Consider the following 14,744-nt stretch of genomic DNA (forward strand, 5'->3'; position numbering starts at 1 on the left):
TTAAGACAGCTTTGTTTTGTTGTTCCAGAACTTGAAAAGTCATGCTGTCACTATGTTTGAAGTTGGGAAACTGTCAGATGAGAGTCTTGACAGCTTCTTGGTGGAGTTGGAAAAGGTAATCTGTTACATGTTTGACCAACTGCTTTTTCAGCACTTGAAGTGCTAAAGGGGCCAAAACCCCCCAGTATTTTAATTGTGTAAAACCGCTTATTTAGCAATTTAGTAAGAACAAGTACTTTATTATACTGAACCTATGTGGTTCAGTTAAGATATTTCTTATTCACAGCATAAAATTGTCTAGGTCGGAAGGGACCTTTTAAGATGATTGAGTCCAACCATCAGCCTAACACTGCCAAAACCACTACTAAACCATGTCCTTAAGCATGATGTCTACTTGTCTTTTAAATACCTCCAGTGATGATGACTCCGCCACTTCCCTGGGCAGCCTGCTCCAATGTTTGATAACCCTTTCGGTGAAGAACTTTTTCCTAATATCCAATCTAAACCTCCCCTCATTTATACCTCTAGTGACTTTCAGGGACATGCCATGCATGTCTATGAATGTGGTGAATTTGGTGAGCCAAAGTGAGTTCATGAACTACATTTCACATGTAGTTTCATGGTGGGGGTTTGATGGGACCTTTGAAGATCATCTAGTCCAACCCCCTGCCAAAGCAGTTTCACCTAAAGCAGGCTGGACAGGAACACATCCAAGCAGGTTTTGAATACCTCCAGAGAAGGAGACTGCACAAGTTCCAGTTCCAGTGCTCTGTTGCCCTCAAAGTAAAGAAGTTTTTTTTCTCATGTTGAGATGGAATTTCCTGTGTTCCAGTTGTGCCCATTGTCGCTTTTCCTGTCACTGGGCACTGCTGAAAAGAGTCTGGCCTCATCCTCTTGATACCGGCCCTTTAGATATTTATAAGTATTGATGAGATCCCCTCTCAATCTTCTCTTCTCCAGGCTAAACAGACCCAGCTCTCTCAGCCTTTCCTCATAAGGGAGGTGCTCCAGTCCCTTGGTCCTCTTTGTACGCTCTTGGTTCAAGTCTGTGTATACACACACCTGCATTAGAGCTTGTTCAATGGAAATCCCTTTCTTTTCAGTAAGGTGTTAATATTTCTGAAAGTCTGCCCACCATTATATGCTGGAATGCTTAACCTATCCAGCTTTTAAAGATAATTCTAGAAAGGCAACTATAATTATGTAGGACGACTGCTGCAGGATGTCTGGGCGTTTAAATACTTTTACCTAAAGACTGAGTCGCAGTTATGATTTATATATGTTGCCTTTGTGTTCTTTTTGACTGTTTGACTAGCATGGCCAAGACTCACTTTTCATTTAATAGTTGCTGTAAATCACCTTGGTATATAAGCTGCAGGGTCATTGCTCAATTGCAAAGCTCTAAAATGCTAATTTATTCATCTTTCCTTTTCTGTAATTGATGCTTGTGGAAACAGACTGCCACTTGTATGCATTTATTTTGTTTCTTGTTTAGGTTCAAAGCACGGGTGAAGGGGAAGCGCAGCGGTACTTCGATCATGCACTTACGCTCAGAAACACAATACTGTTTTTGCGGCATAATAAAGACCTGGGGGCACAAGCTGTACAGCCTGATCAACCAAATAATGGTACTGTGAACACTTTTGAGGAAATCCTTTTAAGTTTGTTTACTTGTCTGCCATGGACTTGGCTTTCTGATTAAGCTGCTATTTCAGAAAGCAGTCCATATCCTACTTGTTTAAAAATATTTTGAAGCCAAAACATTACTTTTTCATCATCCTTTGAACCTGCATTACTGGGTTTGCCTGTTGAATCACAGATTTGTTTGTCAAAACTTGGACTTAACATCCACAGCAATAGATTAAAGCGTAAAGATGACAAGAAAAGCTGAACTTGAGGAAGACATTGGTTTCAAACCATGTGCTTCTGAATGCCATAATAAAGGAGCCATTGTTTATTCAGAGTTCTTCTTTCAAACAAACATTTTTCAAGTCATGAAAGGGAGTGTATTCTTCTAATGGGGGTAGGGTGTGGTTTTTTTTTTTATTTTTTTATTTTTTTTTTTTCAAAAAATCTTACCTAACTTCATGGGTGTCTCTGTGCTTATTTCCTGGGATCAGTTAGTTGGTGAGGAGCAAGTTGTAGTTCTGTGCCAGACAACCTTGTATTACTGGAATTGCTAAAATCATTTATAGATTTATTAAAATTCACCCCAATAATTTAAAACTTAATTGTGGAAAATATTGTATTCATGGCTTAGCACGGGATAATAGAATATCTGAAATCATATTTTGGGTTGTATGTTCCATCTTAATTGATCATTTAAGACTTGTATATTTTCAATGTAGGGTTTCCCTTGGATCTCTTACGGTGTGAGAGTTTGCTCGGCTTAGATCCAGCTACCTGCAGCAGAGTTCTCAACAAAAATTATACTCTACTGGTTTCCATGGCACCGCTCACCAATGAAATTCGACCTATTAGCAGCTGTACACCCCAGGTGAAAATTTTTTTTTTTTTTTCCCCCCCTCAGTATCTAGTAATATAATATCTTTTTAATAGCTTTGTTTTGGATACATCTTTTAGACATCGCTTTAAGTGACTCAGTTATTGGCATGTAGAATAGTAAAATAGTTTTTCATCTAAAAGAAGTGTTTAGTGAGGAAAAATGTTAATACTTAGTAAATTAAGTTTGTTTAATTTAGTAACAATTTATCTGTTTAAGTAGAGTCAATGACAGATATTTTGTTCTTGAATTTGTATTCACAGAAAATACTTTACTATCACCTTTCTGTCAAGAGTCTTGCAATACTGGACTAAGTATCTAGAATATCATCAGTAGCAGAATAATACCGGATTTATATTTCTTTGAAATTGTTGATTCTTAAATGATACTTGTACATATAACAGTCGCAATATTAAATTGTTCCCGATTTCTTGAATAATCTCTCTTCAGCATATTGGACCTGCGATACCAGAAGTCAGTTCAGTTTGGTTCAAACTGTATATTTACCATATAACTGGACAAGGACCACCCTCTCTGTTGCTTTCTAAAGGAACACGTCTTCGAAAACTTCCAGACATTTTTCAGGTAGCGTATCCATGGATTTATTCTCCCTCCCTTCTCTAAACATTTCAAAGATATGCAGTTGAAGTCAGCGGTATAATTCATTGTAGATGATGTACCTTTTCTGGAAGCAAGTTTTATGTAATATAGCATCTTGGATTGTTTTCTTTCTAGGTTCTGAAAAAGGAATGCTACTTACGTCTCTCTTCTTGTCACAATGTGACTCCAGTGTGTTTGATGCCAACCCTTTCAATTTTAGTGTAAAAATGTGGTACTTTAGTTGTTTGTAAACCCATCACTAGAGCGCGTTATGAAGACGTAGAAGAGCTATATCAAAAGATAGAGACCTAGTATGTTGTGCTTTTTCTAGTATTACATAAGAAAGAACACTTCTACATATAACTTTGTCTGGTTTAGAAGATGGCTAAGACAGTCACTTCCAGTTTGTCCAGTGTAGAAATCTGTGATGGAAACTTTGAAGTTCTAGGCTGTAATTCGCCCTGCAGTTTAAATAAGGGTTGCACCAGGTTGGACAAAATGTCTCCTAGCCCAGTAGCCTCTCTCTAGCAGCAGCTGGAAGTAGGAAGAATAAGCATAATATGTAATACTTCCTCTTAAGACCTTTCCAGACTTCCCCATTTTCTGGTCTGGAACTTCCTGAGTGGTATGTGATTTTGTGTATGTAGAGGTTGTGACTGGATTTCTTGTCCCTGCATTGATCAGTTACTCTTCCAAATTCCTTCCAGTCCTAAATCCCCTTAACTTTTTAGCATCCATACAGTGCTTTGGCAAGGAGTCCCAGAAGACGGTGCAGGTGATCAACCCATGCCTGAATGCTACCTTCTCCCATTCTGTCTCTGAGACGCTAATAGGGATAAATGTGCCACAAAGGAGTACTGTTAGGTGTTCTGTATACTAGGCAAACCTAGGCGGAAGTGATTGTGGCAACTTCTAAACTTGCCTGAACCAAAAATCATTTTATCTATTGACTTTGATTTGAAATGCAGCAGACACGTAGCAGTGTTTGGGTCTTGCTGCTCACAGTGAAATTCGTAAAATAATATTGTTCAAATTTATAATTGCAGAGAGGCCCCTACAGTTTTCATCTCATCATTTGGAATAGGTACTTGGGTAGCTAAATATATTACAATGATATGGAGGCTTTCAAAGAGATGTGTATTCTTAGGTGTACCTACATCAGCAGTCATCTCTGGCTGTAAGATTTGTAGATTTATTTTCCATTCCTCAAGCCTCTTTCACATTTCTCTTCCCTTTCTGATTTCAAAAATTTTGTGGATACTTCTAAGACTTACTTTAAGATAACAGAATGAAGTGAATCGAGGCTTTTAGTGCAGAAGGCATTTTGCAGTCATCAGTGGTGATGAGCTTGATTCAAAGCTTAGTCCGTCATTAGCTTAAACTACCAGTAAATGTATGGATGTGTACTTTTATTAGTAAAAAGCATTCAGTGTGGTAGCCTTGGAAAAATTCAATACTGCTTGAATCCCAATGTCCTGATAGGTCAGGTTTTCTTGTACTAAATGATCTCACATTCTGCACTGTCACAAATTTACTGGAGCTATTTTTCCTCTGCATTCATGTGTGTGACTGCTTCTCTCCTGCTAATGTTTGGCAGTGTAATTTTCTTGGGGAACTGTCAATACGTTTCTAGAAATTGTAACAGAGATGCAGGGAAATTCAATCTTGAAAACTGAGAAACTAGGAAATTACTTCCTAGTCAGTGTTCTTCCTGTCCCTCCTCCTTGGATAGGTATTTTGGGGGTTGATATGTCTTTGTTCTCTGTTGATGGTGTTAGTTTATCTAGCTTATATTTTGCCTTTAAATTTATGTGGGATTATTTTCATCTCCTATTTGCTAGGAGGCTGCTGCAATGGCCACATAGTTCTACAGGAATTGGTGACAGACACCTCCTGTTCAAAATAGCATCTTAAGTTTGAGGTTGGCAAACTTCTGTCTTTATCAGGAATGTGAACGTGAGTGAGCATTGGTACAAAGGGTAACGCTATAGAGTCATAGTTACCTGTGGTAACTTCCTAATTGTAACAGTATGCTAATACTTAACTCTGGTATTTCACTTTATGTGCCTGGGTAGTCCATTACTACTGTAAATTTTCTTTATTTTCTCTCTTCTAGGGTTATGATCGCTTACTAATAACATCTTGGGGTCACGACCCAGGAGTAGTTCCTACTTCAAATGTGCTCACAATGTTGAATGATGCTTTAACACATTCTGCTGTTCTAATTCAGGTACAGAGTGCTTTGTATAAATGATGAAAATATGCATTTTTTTTTTTTTTTTTTTTTTACTTAAGCTGTTACATAGTAGAGGAGATAAACAATGTAGGAGAGCTACACTTTTGCCAAGAACTGAAAAATATGTTTAACTTCTGTAGCCAGTGCTGCTATGATTCAGTGGTGGTGAAGACATGGGTTTTGAACTGAATGCATATTATGTATGCATTATTGTATCATGGGCAGACATAATAGAGTTTTGCCAGCTAAAAATGAGATGTGGATTTATAAGAGTGTTAGAGATATACAAAACTGGAACGAAAGAGAAGAGCCCACAAGCTTTTGAGATAGTAGTGGTATAAGGTAGCTGGGAGTATGAACTGTTATTCCAGAAATGCACCTTTTTGGAATGCTTGGTATTTGGCTTTTACGGTAAATTATAGCAAAACATGCTCTTTATCACAAACAGCAGAAATAGAATGGGTTTCTTTATTTGGGAGAAGTAAAATAGCTTCCTCTTCTGTTTCATCAGTTCAGCTGAACTCTCAGAATTAATCATTCAAATAAATAGATGTTTAATTTTGTAACAAACATAAAATTACCCATTCTCAAAGGCCCACTTGTGACAGCCTTGACTGCTTCAAAAAGTTCTGTATTTAAGGGTGTAAACTCCATTTTGCTCCAGAAGTGCTTGGCAATTATGAAATCTGTTTCTAACTAGGAAATGGAGAGAAAAATTGCTCTTCTTCACCTGAAGTTTAACTTCATTGTGTTTACTTACATGTGTTTTAGAGGAGAAGGGGTATTTTATTTAATTACTTATTTCAGCTAAGCAAGAACTTTAATAATCTGCTTATTTGTTTCACCAACTTGACTGGGCTAAGCTAAGTTGATGAAGATATTTTTCTGTTCCTAACTTAATTTCTTGATGTTAGGGGCATGGCATGCATGGAATGGGAGAAACAATGCACATACCTTTCCCATTTGATGAAGCTGAGCAGCAGGGAGGTAACTGACTGTCTTTAATGTAATCTCTGCACCACCCTGTTTAATTTTCTTGCACATTACCGTATGCAGTAAGGTTGCAATAATCCCTTTAACGCAAATTTTCTTGATCTTACAAATAAAGTTAGATGAGAAAATCAAAAGAATATTTAAATGGTTGACAAGTCTGTTCTGAGCTTAAAGATATGGCCTTCTTCTTTCTATCTTCTGTGTCCTAATTAGAATGTCTTTTCTGGCTTCTCTTCTCTCCCAGCACAGATATAAAGAAGTAACTTCCACAAACACTTCTAAATCTTCCTTTGTGCATACTTTCTTATTAACTAGCATATTTATTAACTGCATAAATAAATCTTCTGTGTATTCTATTCAGCATCTCTTAACTGTACAACAGGTGAGACCAAAACTGAACAAACATCTTTAATTAGTAGCGCTAGGAACTATTATGGAGATTTTTTCCCCAGGAAGAGCTTTGCTAGCAAAATCCCCTATTCCTTCAAAGTCTGCCTAGCTCAACTGATTTTGAAAGGCAGCAATTAGCATGTTCTGAACTGCTCCTTGATGAGTAGGACACAAACTTTAGGTAGTTTAGGCCGTAGCCTTCCCAACTGAGAGCTGTCATGAAAGTATGATTATCCAGGTATGAAATTTAAAATTATTTAAGCTACCACTTAGAAAAATCTGGGCCAACTAGAAGTACAGCTATACTCCTAATTTAGTTTTTTAGTAGGTTCAAAATGAGTCACTTTTATATTTGCTCTCTCTGGGATGTCTGTTTTCTTCCGACTTGATGTTAGGTGAAAAATCTTGAAGACAGAATCTCTTAAGTTCTAGCATGAACCACTCAATATTGAAACTACTTGTTAACCTCTAATACTGTATTCTAATTCTTCAGAATTTCAAGTATATGGAACATGTAGCTTGTATTGAATTTGCCATAAAAGACTCTGGCACTGAAGGAGCTGGACATCTAATTCCTAGCTGAACCTTTCCGTCTCTGCTGTCTGTATGTGTCTATGTGTGAGAGAGAGATCATCTTCTATTTGTGTTTTTCTTTCTCTTTGGCTCTTTTACTGTACTACAAAATACCAATTAGTGCTTGGTGTGGGAAGACCGTGATCACTCATGTGTTATCCCAGATCTACCAACGTGATCACTAAGCTGGAGCATTACAAGAGAGAAAAACCCAGATAAAAAACTTAGTCTGGCCTAGAGATGAACTATATGGTTATGGAAAAGGCTTCTTATAAAGTAAGCTGGAATATGTGTTGTTTTCCACTAGATTTCTCTCGTGTGAATATGGGCATTCATACGGCTTTAAAAATACTGAGAAACAAAGTAGACTTGCAGCATTTTTGTGGCTATGTCACGATGTTGAATCCTTCAAGTCAGAACGCTAACAGAAAGCTGAGCGATGCTTCTGATGGAAGAGGTTAGTTACCAATGATTGTCTTTTTTGGCTGTGTTACCATAATTTCACATACAATCACTTTAGCAAAGGTGAACAAAGGATTACAGTTCTTTGCTTTGGAACTCTACAAAATACTATCCAACCCAGATAGGAACCCATTTTGAGTCTAAATCTATTGGTAGTAGGTTTACTTCCTAATTCTTCGTTGTTACTAGCTCAGAAATAGCAAATACAGACTTAAAAATCACTGGACTAGAGCAGTCAACAGAAGAAAAAGAATAATTTCAAAATATTAAAAGTAAATTTTGGTGGTTTTATGTGCCTGAACTTAATCTTTCATAAATGTGTTGAGGATCCCTAAGTGACTCTTTAGTCCTAAAATTAATCAGGCCCTATGTTTCTCCATATCCCTTCCTCCAGTTTTGTAGCTGTGTGGTCTTTGGGCAAAGCTTGTGTCGTGTTCCTTACATCAGGTGGTCGCTAAACTTACATTCATCTGCATGTTTATGTAAGAATTACTTTACCTTTAGGAGAGGCTGAACTAGTATCAGGATCTGATGTAAATGGGAGCACAGAATCATTTGAGATGGTAATAGAAGAAACCCCAATGGATTCTGCAGTCAAGCAAAGCCTTGAAGGTAAAAACATGGCAAATGGCTTGTACTAAAAATTTTCAGTCCAATGAGATATCTTGGTTTTAAGGCTCTGAACGCATTGTTGTTTGCACTTATTGTCCCAGACAGTAATCATTGCTAACTGTTCTTCCTGCTTAAAATTCAGATTACCTTAAATCTTTGAGCAGTTCAGTAGATGAACTATCTTCAAAAGTATGAACTGTCCAGTGGAGCCTGATCTGAGATAACTGGTTCTGCGATAAATGTTCTTTGTCTTTTCTTAAAATTTGGTTGTCTCTTGGTTTTCTTTCTGTAGTACCCACAACAGAACTGGAGTGGGTTCCCCTGGAATTATGCTTTGGCATTCCGCTCTTCAGCTCTGAGTTGAATCAGAAAGTCTGCAGAAAAATTGCCACTCATGGATTATGTAGAAAAGAAAGGTGAGCTGTAATTTATCAGCTACAGGTTTAACAGGTTGCATGTGTTAGGTCCAGAGCTTCTGCAAAAATTATACCTACAACTCGACTATAGGAGCAGAACTGAGCTAAGTTTTGTAGAGTACCTAATTCTAGTGTATAAGGTAGTTGCTTTTTGGCTCATGGATACCAGCTATAATGTATAATCTAGTAGTCCTTAGTTGTGCTAAGATTAAGATTAGGCTCTTTTTGTAGTTTCTGCAAAGTGAAAATTAATTCTTTGTAGTAAACTGTCTATGAACAGATCAGGAAAGAAAGTAAATTTGGGTGCCTTCCTATTCATTTCTCCTTCCTAGCTTAGCACAGGCTTTCTTTCCTCCTCCTAACCCCTCTACCCCAATTCCGGGGGGAGGCAAAAAAAAAAGGCTGCTTGAAAACATGGTTTAAGGATTTTATTATAGTTGTTGACCTGCTTTTTAACAGCTGGTCACTAATCTGCTTCTTAAGTCATGTTACCAGACTGTCCTAGATAAGAATGAGACATGATAAAGTCTAATATATTAATATATATCTTATGTAAAATAGCATTTTTCAATTGCAGTAGTTTCACTTTAGCACTGTGTAAATGATAAGGAAAATACCATTTAGCTGACTAGACCCAAGAGCAGATGAGATGAGTCGAGCACCTCTTCAGTGATGACAATAATACCAAGCTTTCTGTGTGAAAGCTGTTAACTGTGTCACATGATGTTAAGTACTACCAGAGTTACTTGAGAGCAAGTTACTATGGTAGTACTTTACTGGTAAAAATTTACATGCCTTGGACATAGCTTCTTCTCTTTTGTTTTTGACAGCCTTCAAAAACTCTTACATTCCAGTAGAAAGCTGTCTCTTCAGGTCCTTAATTTTGTTCATTCATTCCAGGTAAGGAGCAATAATCCAGTTGTAAATTGTTCTGTATGGTCTGTCATCCCTTTTTGCCCTCCTACTTGCTGTCCTTGGCTGTATGGAAACATATATGGTTGGTTTTATTTGCTTTTTCCTTAAATGGTAACTGTATTAAGAGTGCTATCAACCTTAAATTCTACTGGTAGCAAAAAGTGAGTACTTCCCTATCCTTTTTCTAGCCTTATTTAATACTTGTCTCTTGACTTCTGTGGCTGTATCTTGTGCGTAATTAGTTTGTTTGGTTTTTTTTTTTTTTTTAATGGGACTTGCACAGCAAAATTGTTCTTCCCTCCTGCTATAATACAGTCCATTCTGCTGCTTGCTTGGTTGCCTCTTAGATATGTTAGGGAGATTTACTGCAAACCGTGGATGTGCTGATCTTTTGAGATTTTATCTGCCTCTCAAGTCAACTGTGTTCCCTCAGGAAAAAATAAAATACATTAACATGTATTTCATAACAGTTACTTTTTGCATTTGTCCTAAGATCCTCTAGATCTCGGTATTGAATGAGTATAAATGTGTAAAACTGCATACTCTGGGAGGATTTTGTTAAGAGCATAGGTAGAGAATAGGGGTCTTGTTTAGCAAGCAAGGAGGAATGCCAGATCTGCAGCCTGCTGTAATTCTGCGTGGAAATGTATGCTAGCAAGGCATGTCCACACATAACATGGAATCTGCTTAGCTGCTTATGTCTTATGATACTTTTCTCTAAAATTCTATCTTTACAATAAGGTAAGGAACTTGCAGGTTACTTAAAGAGGTAGTGTTATGGATGGTGTGACCCTGAAACCACTTCCTCATGAGAACATTGGAAATTCCCAGTAGGTTAGAAGCCTTGAAACCATCTGTCTGTCTCAAGTGACTCCTGTCCTAATCTCTTGGATATTGTCTCTGAGCTGCACTGTCCTTGATGATGATCTGTACAGAGAGGGAAAAAAAGAAGGTGCTGAAGTGATTTTTAAGCTGAGAAAACCAAACTTCTGGGAAATAAAACTACTCAAAATATGGTCAAATCAGTGCCTCCAAATATATGCATAGCTCTTAGCACAGTGTGGGATAAATAGCAGTATGGTAATGGTTCTGAAGATTTTATAGCTTTACATGCATTTTGCTATGTCTGTCCTTCAATTTTAAGCCTCAGGCTTCCCTGAAGGTTTCTTGGAAGCAAATAATGCATGCATGGGTGCATCTGAGGCAGCTGTATGCTTATTTCATGCTTCCCCTTGTTTATTCTGTTTTTGCTTCCATAATGATTTGGTATTTATTGGATTAAAGTAACACACTTTATAAAACACTAAGTGTATTTGCAGATTGGATTAGCCTGTCATATTCTACCTGTTAAATACTTCATTGTTTGTCTTTTTTCTAAGACACTTTTTTTTTTTTTTTTTTGCTTTTAGGAAGGTGTTTCAACACTGGATCAGCTCCATGATGCTGGTTCTTCAAGTTCACTTTTGCAGCCTATTTCTGCAGATATGGGTGTTCCACTTCCTGCCAAGAATCTCATGTTCAAAGAAGGTGTATTATCTGAATGGAACGGATGGTCTCCTTCCTCAGTTTTTTTCAGCCACACCTAAGGAACAGGTCAAATAGGGATTCTCATGCATTGATCACTAAATGCCTTTCTTCTATTATGGTTAATTCCTAGTGCCAACTACTAAGAAGTGTACTGCTGCTGCAGCATAACCCATGTAAAAGTAGTGTTACAAAAATGTGTTGTGTTGCAGTATTGGGGAAGTGCTTAAACCGTTTAGAACTTGTTACTCATTACTGCATATCTTGCTGCAACAGAGAGCTTTTTAGCTGTCAGCACTATTTTTATCTTGAGACAATCTTTCTTTTATAACTAAACACGCCCTTTCTAGGCTTTCTGATGATTGTTAAATTTCTATGCTGTCACCACAAAATGGCAATAGTAGTTTTCTATGTTCGTTACTCAAACATAAATTCTGTTTAGTTTTGTACTGTATTACTGAAAATCTTTCTGTATAAAGGTAAGAGATTTGGCTCTTCCTCTGAAAGCTCAGTGATACCCACTGTTTAAAAAAAAAAAAAAGTATCATGGTGATATGGGGCATTAAGACTTGTTGAATTCTGTAGTTCAGCTTAACACTGAGGCCTTGACAAATCATTACAATGGGAAGAGACTCAATGCTTACAGGAGGCTGAGTTAGTGCAGACTTGAAGGGCTGCTGATGACTTAAGGCCACTTTGAAGATGAGTGGTACGCTTTCATCTCTGGCAGAATTCAATGGAGGTGTGGAATTATGGAAGGGCTGAAGTGGTCAGCTCTGTTTATAGGGTTCTTCGTGATAACGGATTTGTCTTACTCTTTGTATGAAACCAGAAGTGTCTGAGACTTGATCACACTGGGAGTCAGTCCCTCATTGTTATTTGAAGCTGGCGATGATTGCTGTGGGAAAACTGCTGATGTTGCAAGTTGAGTATAAGGTAGATAACTAGATCTGTCCTGTTGATTAGTGTTTGAAAGAACAGAGCTTTTGATTTTTCACATGACAGTCATTAGCAAAGGAAGATAACAGCAGAGGATGCGTAGGCAGAGACTTCTCTGCCTCTGTTTTCCTTGAACAGCTGTTGATTGTGATAAACATTAACAGTGAGCTGTTTCATTTAAAATCATGTTCTGGCTCTATTTGTAGGGGATGATTTTATGTAGCATGATTTCACTTTGTTTATATTAGGCATTAACTTTTTGCCAGCTTAAAGAAGTCTGTCCCATTTAGCACACAAGGAAAATAAGAGATGTAAAATGTTAAGTTTTTTAATGCAGCTGTCTAAAGTAGTTTTACTTTAGCCAACTCTCTTCTTTACTGCAACTGCCTTGTTTTAAATAGTCATTATTAAAAATGAGGCTTAACCATGCTGTCATTACTAGCCTACAACACGTAATGGACCAAGAATCTGTGGCATAGATAATGCTGGACAACAGCAAGGAGAAAAATGGCAACGTTTGGGTTTGTATCCTTTTCTGTATGGCTGTAAGAAAAACCATGACAGAAGTTTGAAAAGGACAAACATACTACAATAGGATAACGCAGTGGCTTCAGTTACAACTGTGAAAATTCCATTCTTTATTTCCTTTGCTTTATATACATTCCTAAAGTGTAAGTGTAGGACTTGCGCTCTAAGAAACTGGAAGTCTGTAGTACTTCAGTTTACTCAGTGCTGCTTTCTTACATCTGTTCTGTTTTTGTATTTTACCAACAGCAGCTGAACGTAGTATTCCGTGTGTATTACAGAGCTAGTTTATCTATATAAAATTGATCATTTACACTACAGTGACTTTTGTACTGGACGTGCATACTCTCTGTAGTGTTTTCTTTTAAGTTGCCTTATTTCCTTCGAAAGAAGTTAAAGAGGAATTGAATGTCAATATGCTAGAAATGGCAGAGGAAACATTTACTGTGAGAATTGTTATGTGGAGGTTAAGCCAATATCTAGCACTGTGGAGGAGCTAAGCAGCAGGTGATGGCTTACACTTTCAGTACTATAGATGTTACTTTAAGTGCTGCAGTGAGCTGTAGTAGATGAGCTAGTTTGGCGTATTGTATCAAATTTTGCCATGCACTGTCTATACTAGTATGTAAAGTTATGATAGCACAAGTTGTATGGAAGTATATAAATGGGTGAAAATTTCTTGTTCTCACTGCATATTCTTCCATGTTATTAAGTGAAGGATACCCTTTGTTATTAGGTTGTCTAAAGTAAAGTTTCTAAATACAAGTAGCCTGCTCTTCAGGGTTGTTTAATACCCATAAATCTTACAGTTAATGGTGAGAATTCCAGATATGTTGCAGTTTTTTAGAACTCAAACGAGTCTAATTTAGGTGCTTCAACACTAGTTTAGGACCTTAAATGTTCAAGTCTGCATATCTGAAGTTTATTGAAGAGATTGCAACCAAAGAAGTCCATAAAATACCTGAAAGTCGACTACAGCTGCAGTGCTTGGGATGGTCCAGAGGCTGTACTCAAAGTATGTGACTTTTGTTTTAAATATGGTGTAAAATATAAGATCTTAAAGATCTTCATACCAAAAGAATCTATTTTATACTGTGCAAATAAAGACAAATTAAATCAATTTAATTTCTTCAGGTAGTTTTATTGACAGTGGGGAAAATCACGTGTTACACATTGTAAAGCTGTTTTAAGTTTCTGTCTTCAGCAAGACTTTTAACTTGCAGAAGAGAGATTGGCTTTGTGCTCTGGCACAACCCAAGTAGTATTTAGTCTAGATATACCTGAAGATGTTCAGGAGCCAACTAGAAAGTGTGTTATGTTTGTTTTCAGGTTTTTTTGATCATGACTTATTATTTCACTTTTATTTTCTTTTCATTCATTGTTTTTGAATTTTCCTTTATTTTCTTGTTCAGTGTTCCAAATGGTTTGTATTCTGAAGGTTTTAAAGTACGACTGTGACTGAATACAGTTGCGCTCTTCTAGTGTGACATTGTTAATATTATACATTGAATTGTACAAAGTCTGTGTTTAGTTAAATTATTGGCACATGTAACATATTTACAAATAAACTGTGGTGTAGGTCAAACCATGTGCAGAATCCTTCACCTGCAGTAGTTTTCTTCTTTGGCACAGCACTAAAATGTCACTCTTTTGACTGTAGTGCTCAAGGCTACTAAATGTCATCAAAGTATCTTTTTTCTGTATGCATACAATTCTGCAGAAATGCAGTTTTATAAATGGAAACCCCCTATTAGTGTAGTCTTTTCCATGCCATAAGCTTAACCTCTAAGGAGAATGGTAAGTACAAGAGGATGGTGTATACACTATCTCCTTCAACCACCATCTAAACCTGTAGTGTTTGATAGTGAATAGTTGAAGGCACTTGTGCATGTGGTGTCATACCCATTTTCTTTGACTAAAGACATTTTTGACTGGGAACTTGGAAGAAATTAGAATAAAATTGTTATTTGTTTCTTTAAAGTAATCCAGGCTGAGGATTCATCTTAGCAGTATATCTCCGGAATGTCTCACGGTTTGATTACAGTATAAAAAAGAA

At 37.1% G+C, this 14,744-nt stretch overlaps 1 protein-coding gene across 1 annotated transcript in view; it reads left to right on the forward strand.

Annotated features, from left to right (window-relative positions):
• Window positions 1-14,255, forward strand: part of FAM91A1 (family with sequence similarity 91 member A1) — a 29,140-nt gene extending 14,885 nt beyond the window's left edge. Inside the window, exons 14-24 of the mRNA XM_082499661.1 lie at window positions 29-115; window positions 1,496-1,628; window positions 2,349-2,497; window positions 2,954-3,088; window positions 5,220-5,333; window positions 6,254-6,326; window positions 7,603-7,752; window positions 8,262-8,369; window positions 8,662-8,785; window positions 9,616-9,685; window positions 11,110-14,255. Coding sequence (XP_082355787.1) covers window positions 29-115; window positions 1,496-1,628; window positions 2,349-2,497; window positions 2,954-3,088; window positions 5,220-5,333; window positions 6,254-6,326; window positions 7,603-7,752; window positions 8,262-8,369; window positions 8,662-8,785; window positions 9,616-9,685; window positions 11,110-11,286 — 1,320 coding nt within the window. The 3' untranslated portion in view covers window positions 11,287-14,255. The remainder of the gene's footprint in view (window positions 1-28; window positions 116-1,495; window positions 1,629-2,348; window positions 2,498-2,953; window positions 3,089-5,219; window positions 5,334-6,253; window positions 6,327-7,602; window positions 7,753-8,261; window positions 8,370-8,661; window positions 8,786-9,615; window positions 9,686-11,109) is intronic.
• The last annotated feature ends 489 nt before the right edge of the window (window positions 14,256-14,744 follow it).

Source organism: Vanellus vanellus (assembly GCF_965231255.1).
Source record: "Vanellus vanellus genome assembly, chromosome: 2".
Taxonomy (NCBI): domain Eukaryota; kingdom Metazoa; phylum Chordata; class Aves; order Charadriiformes; family Charadriidae; genus Vanellus; species Vanellus vanellus.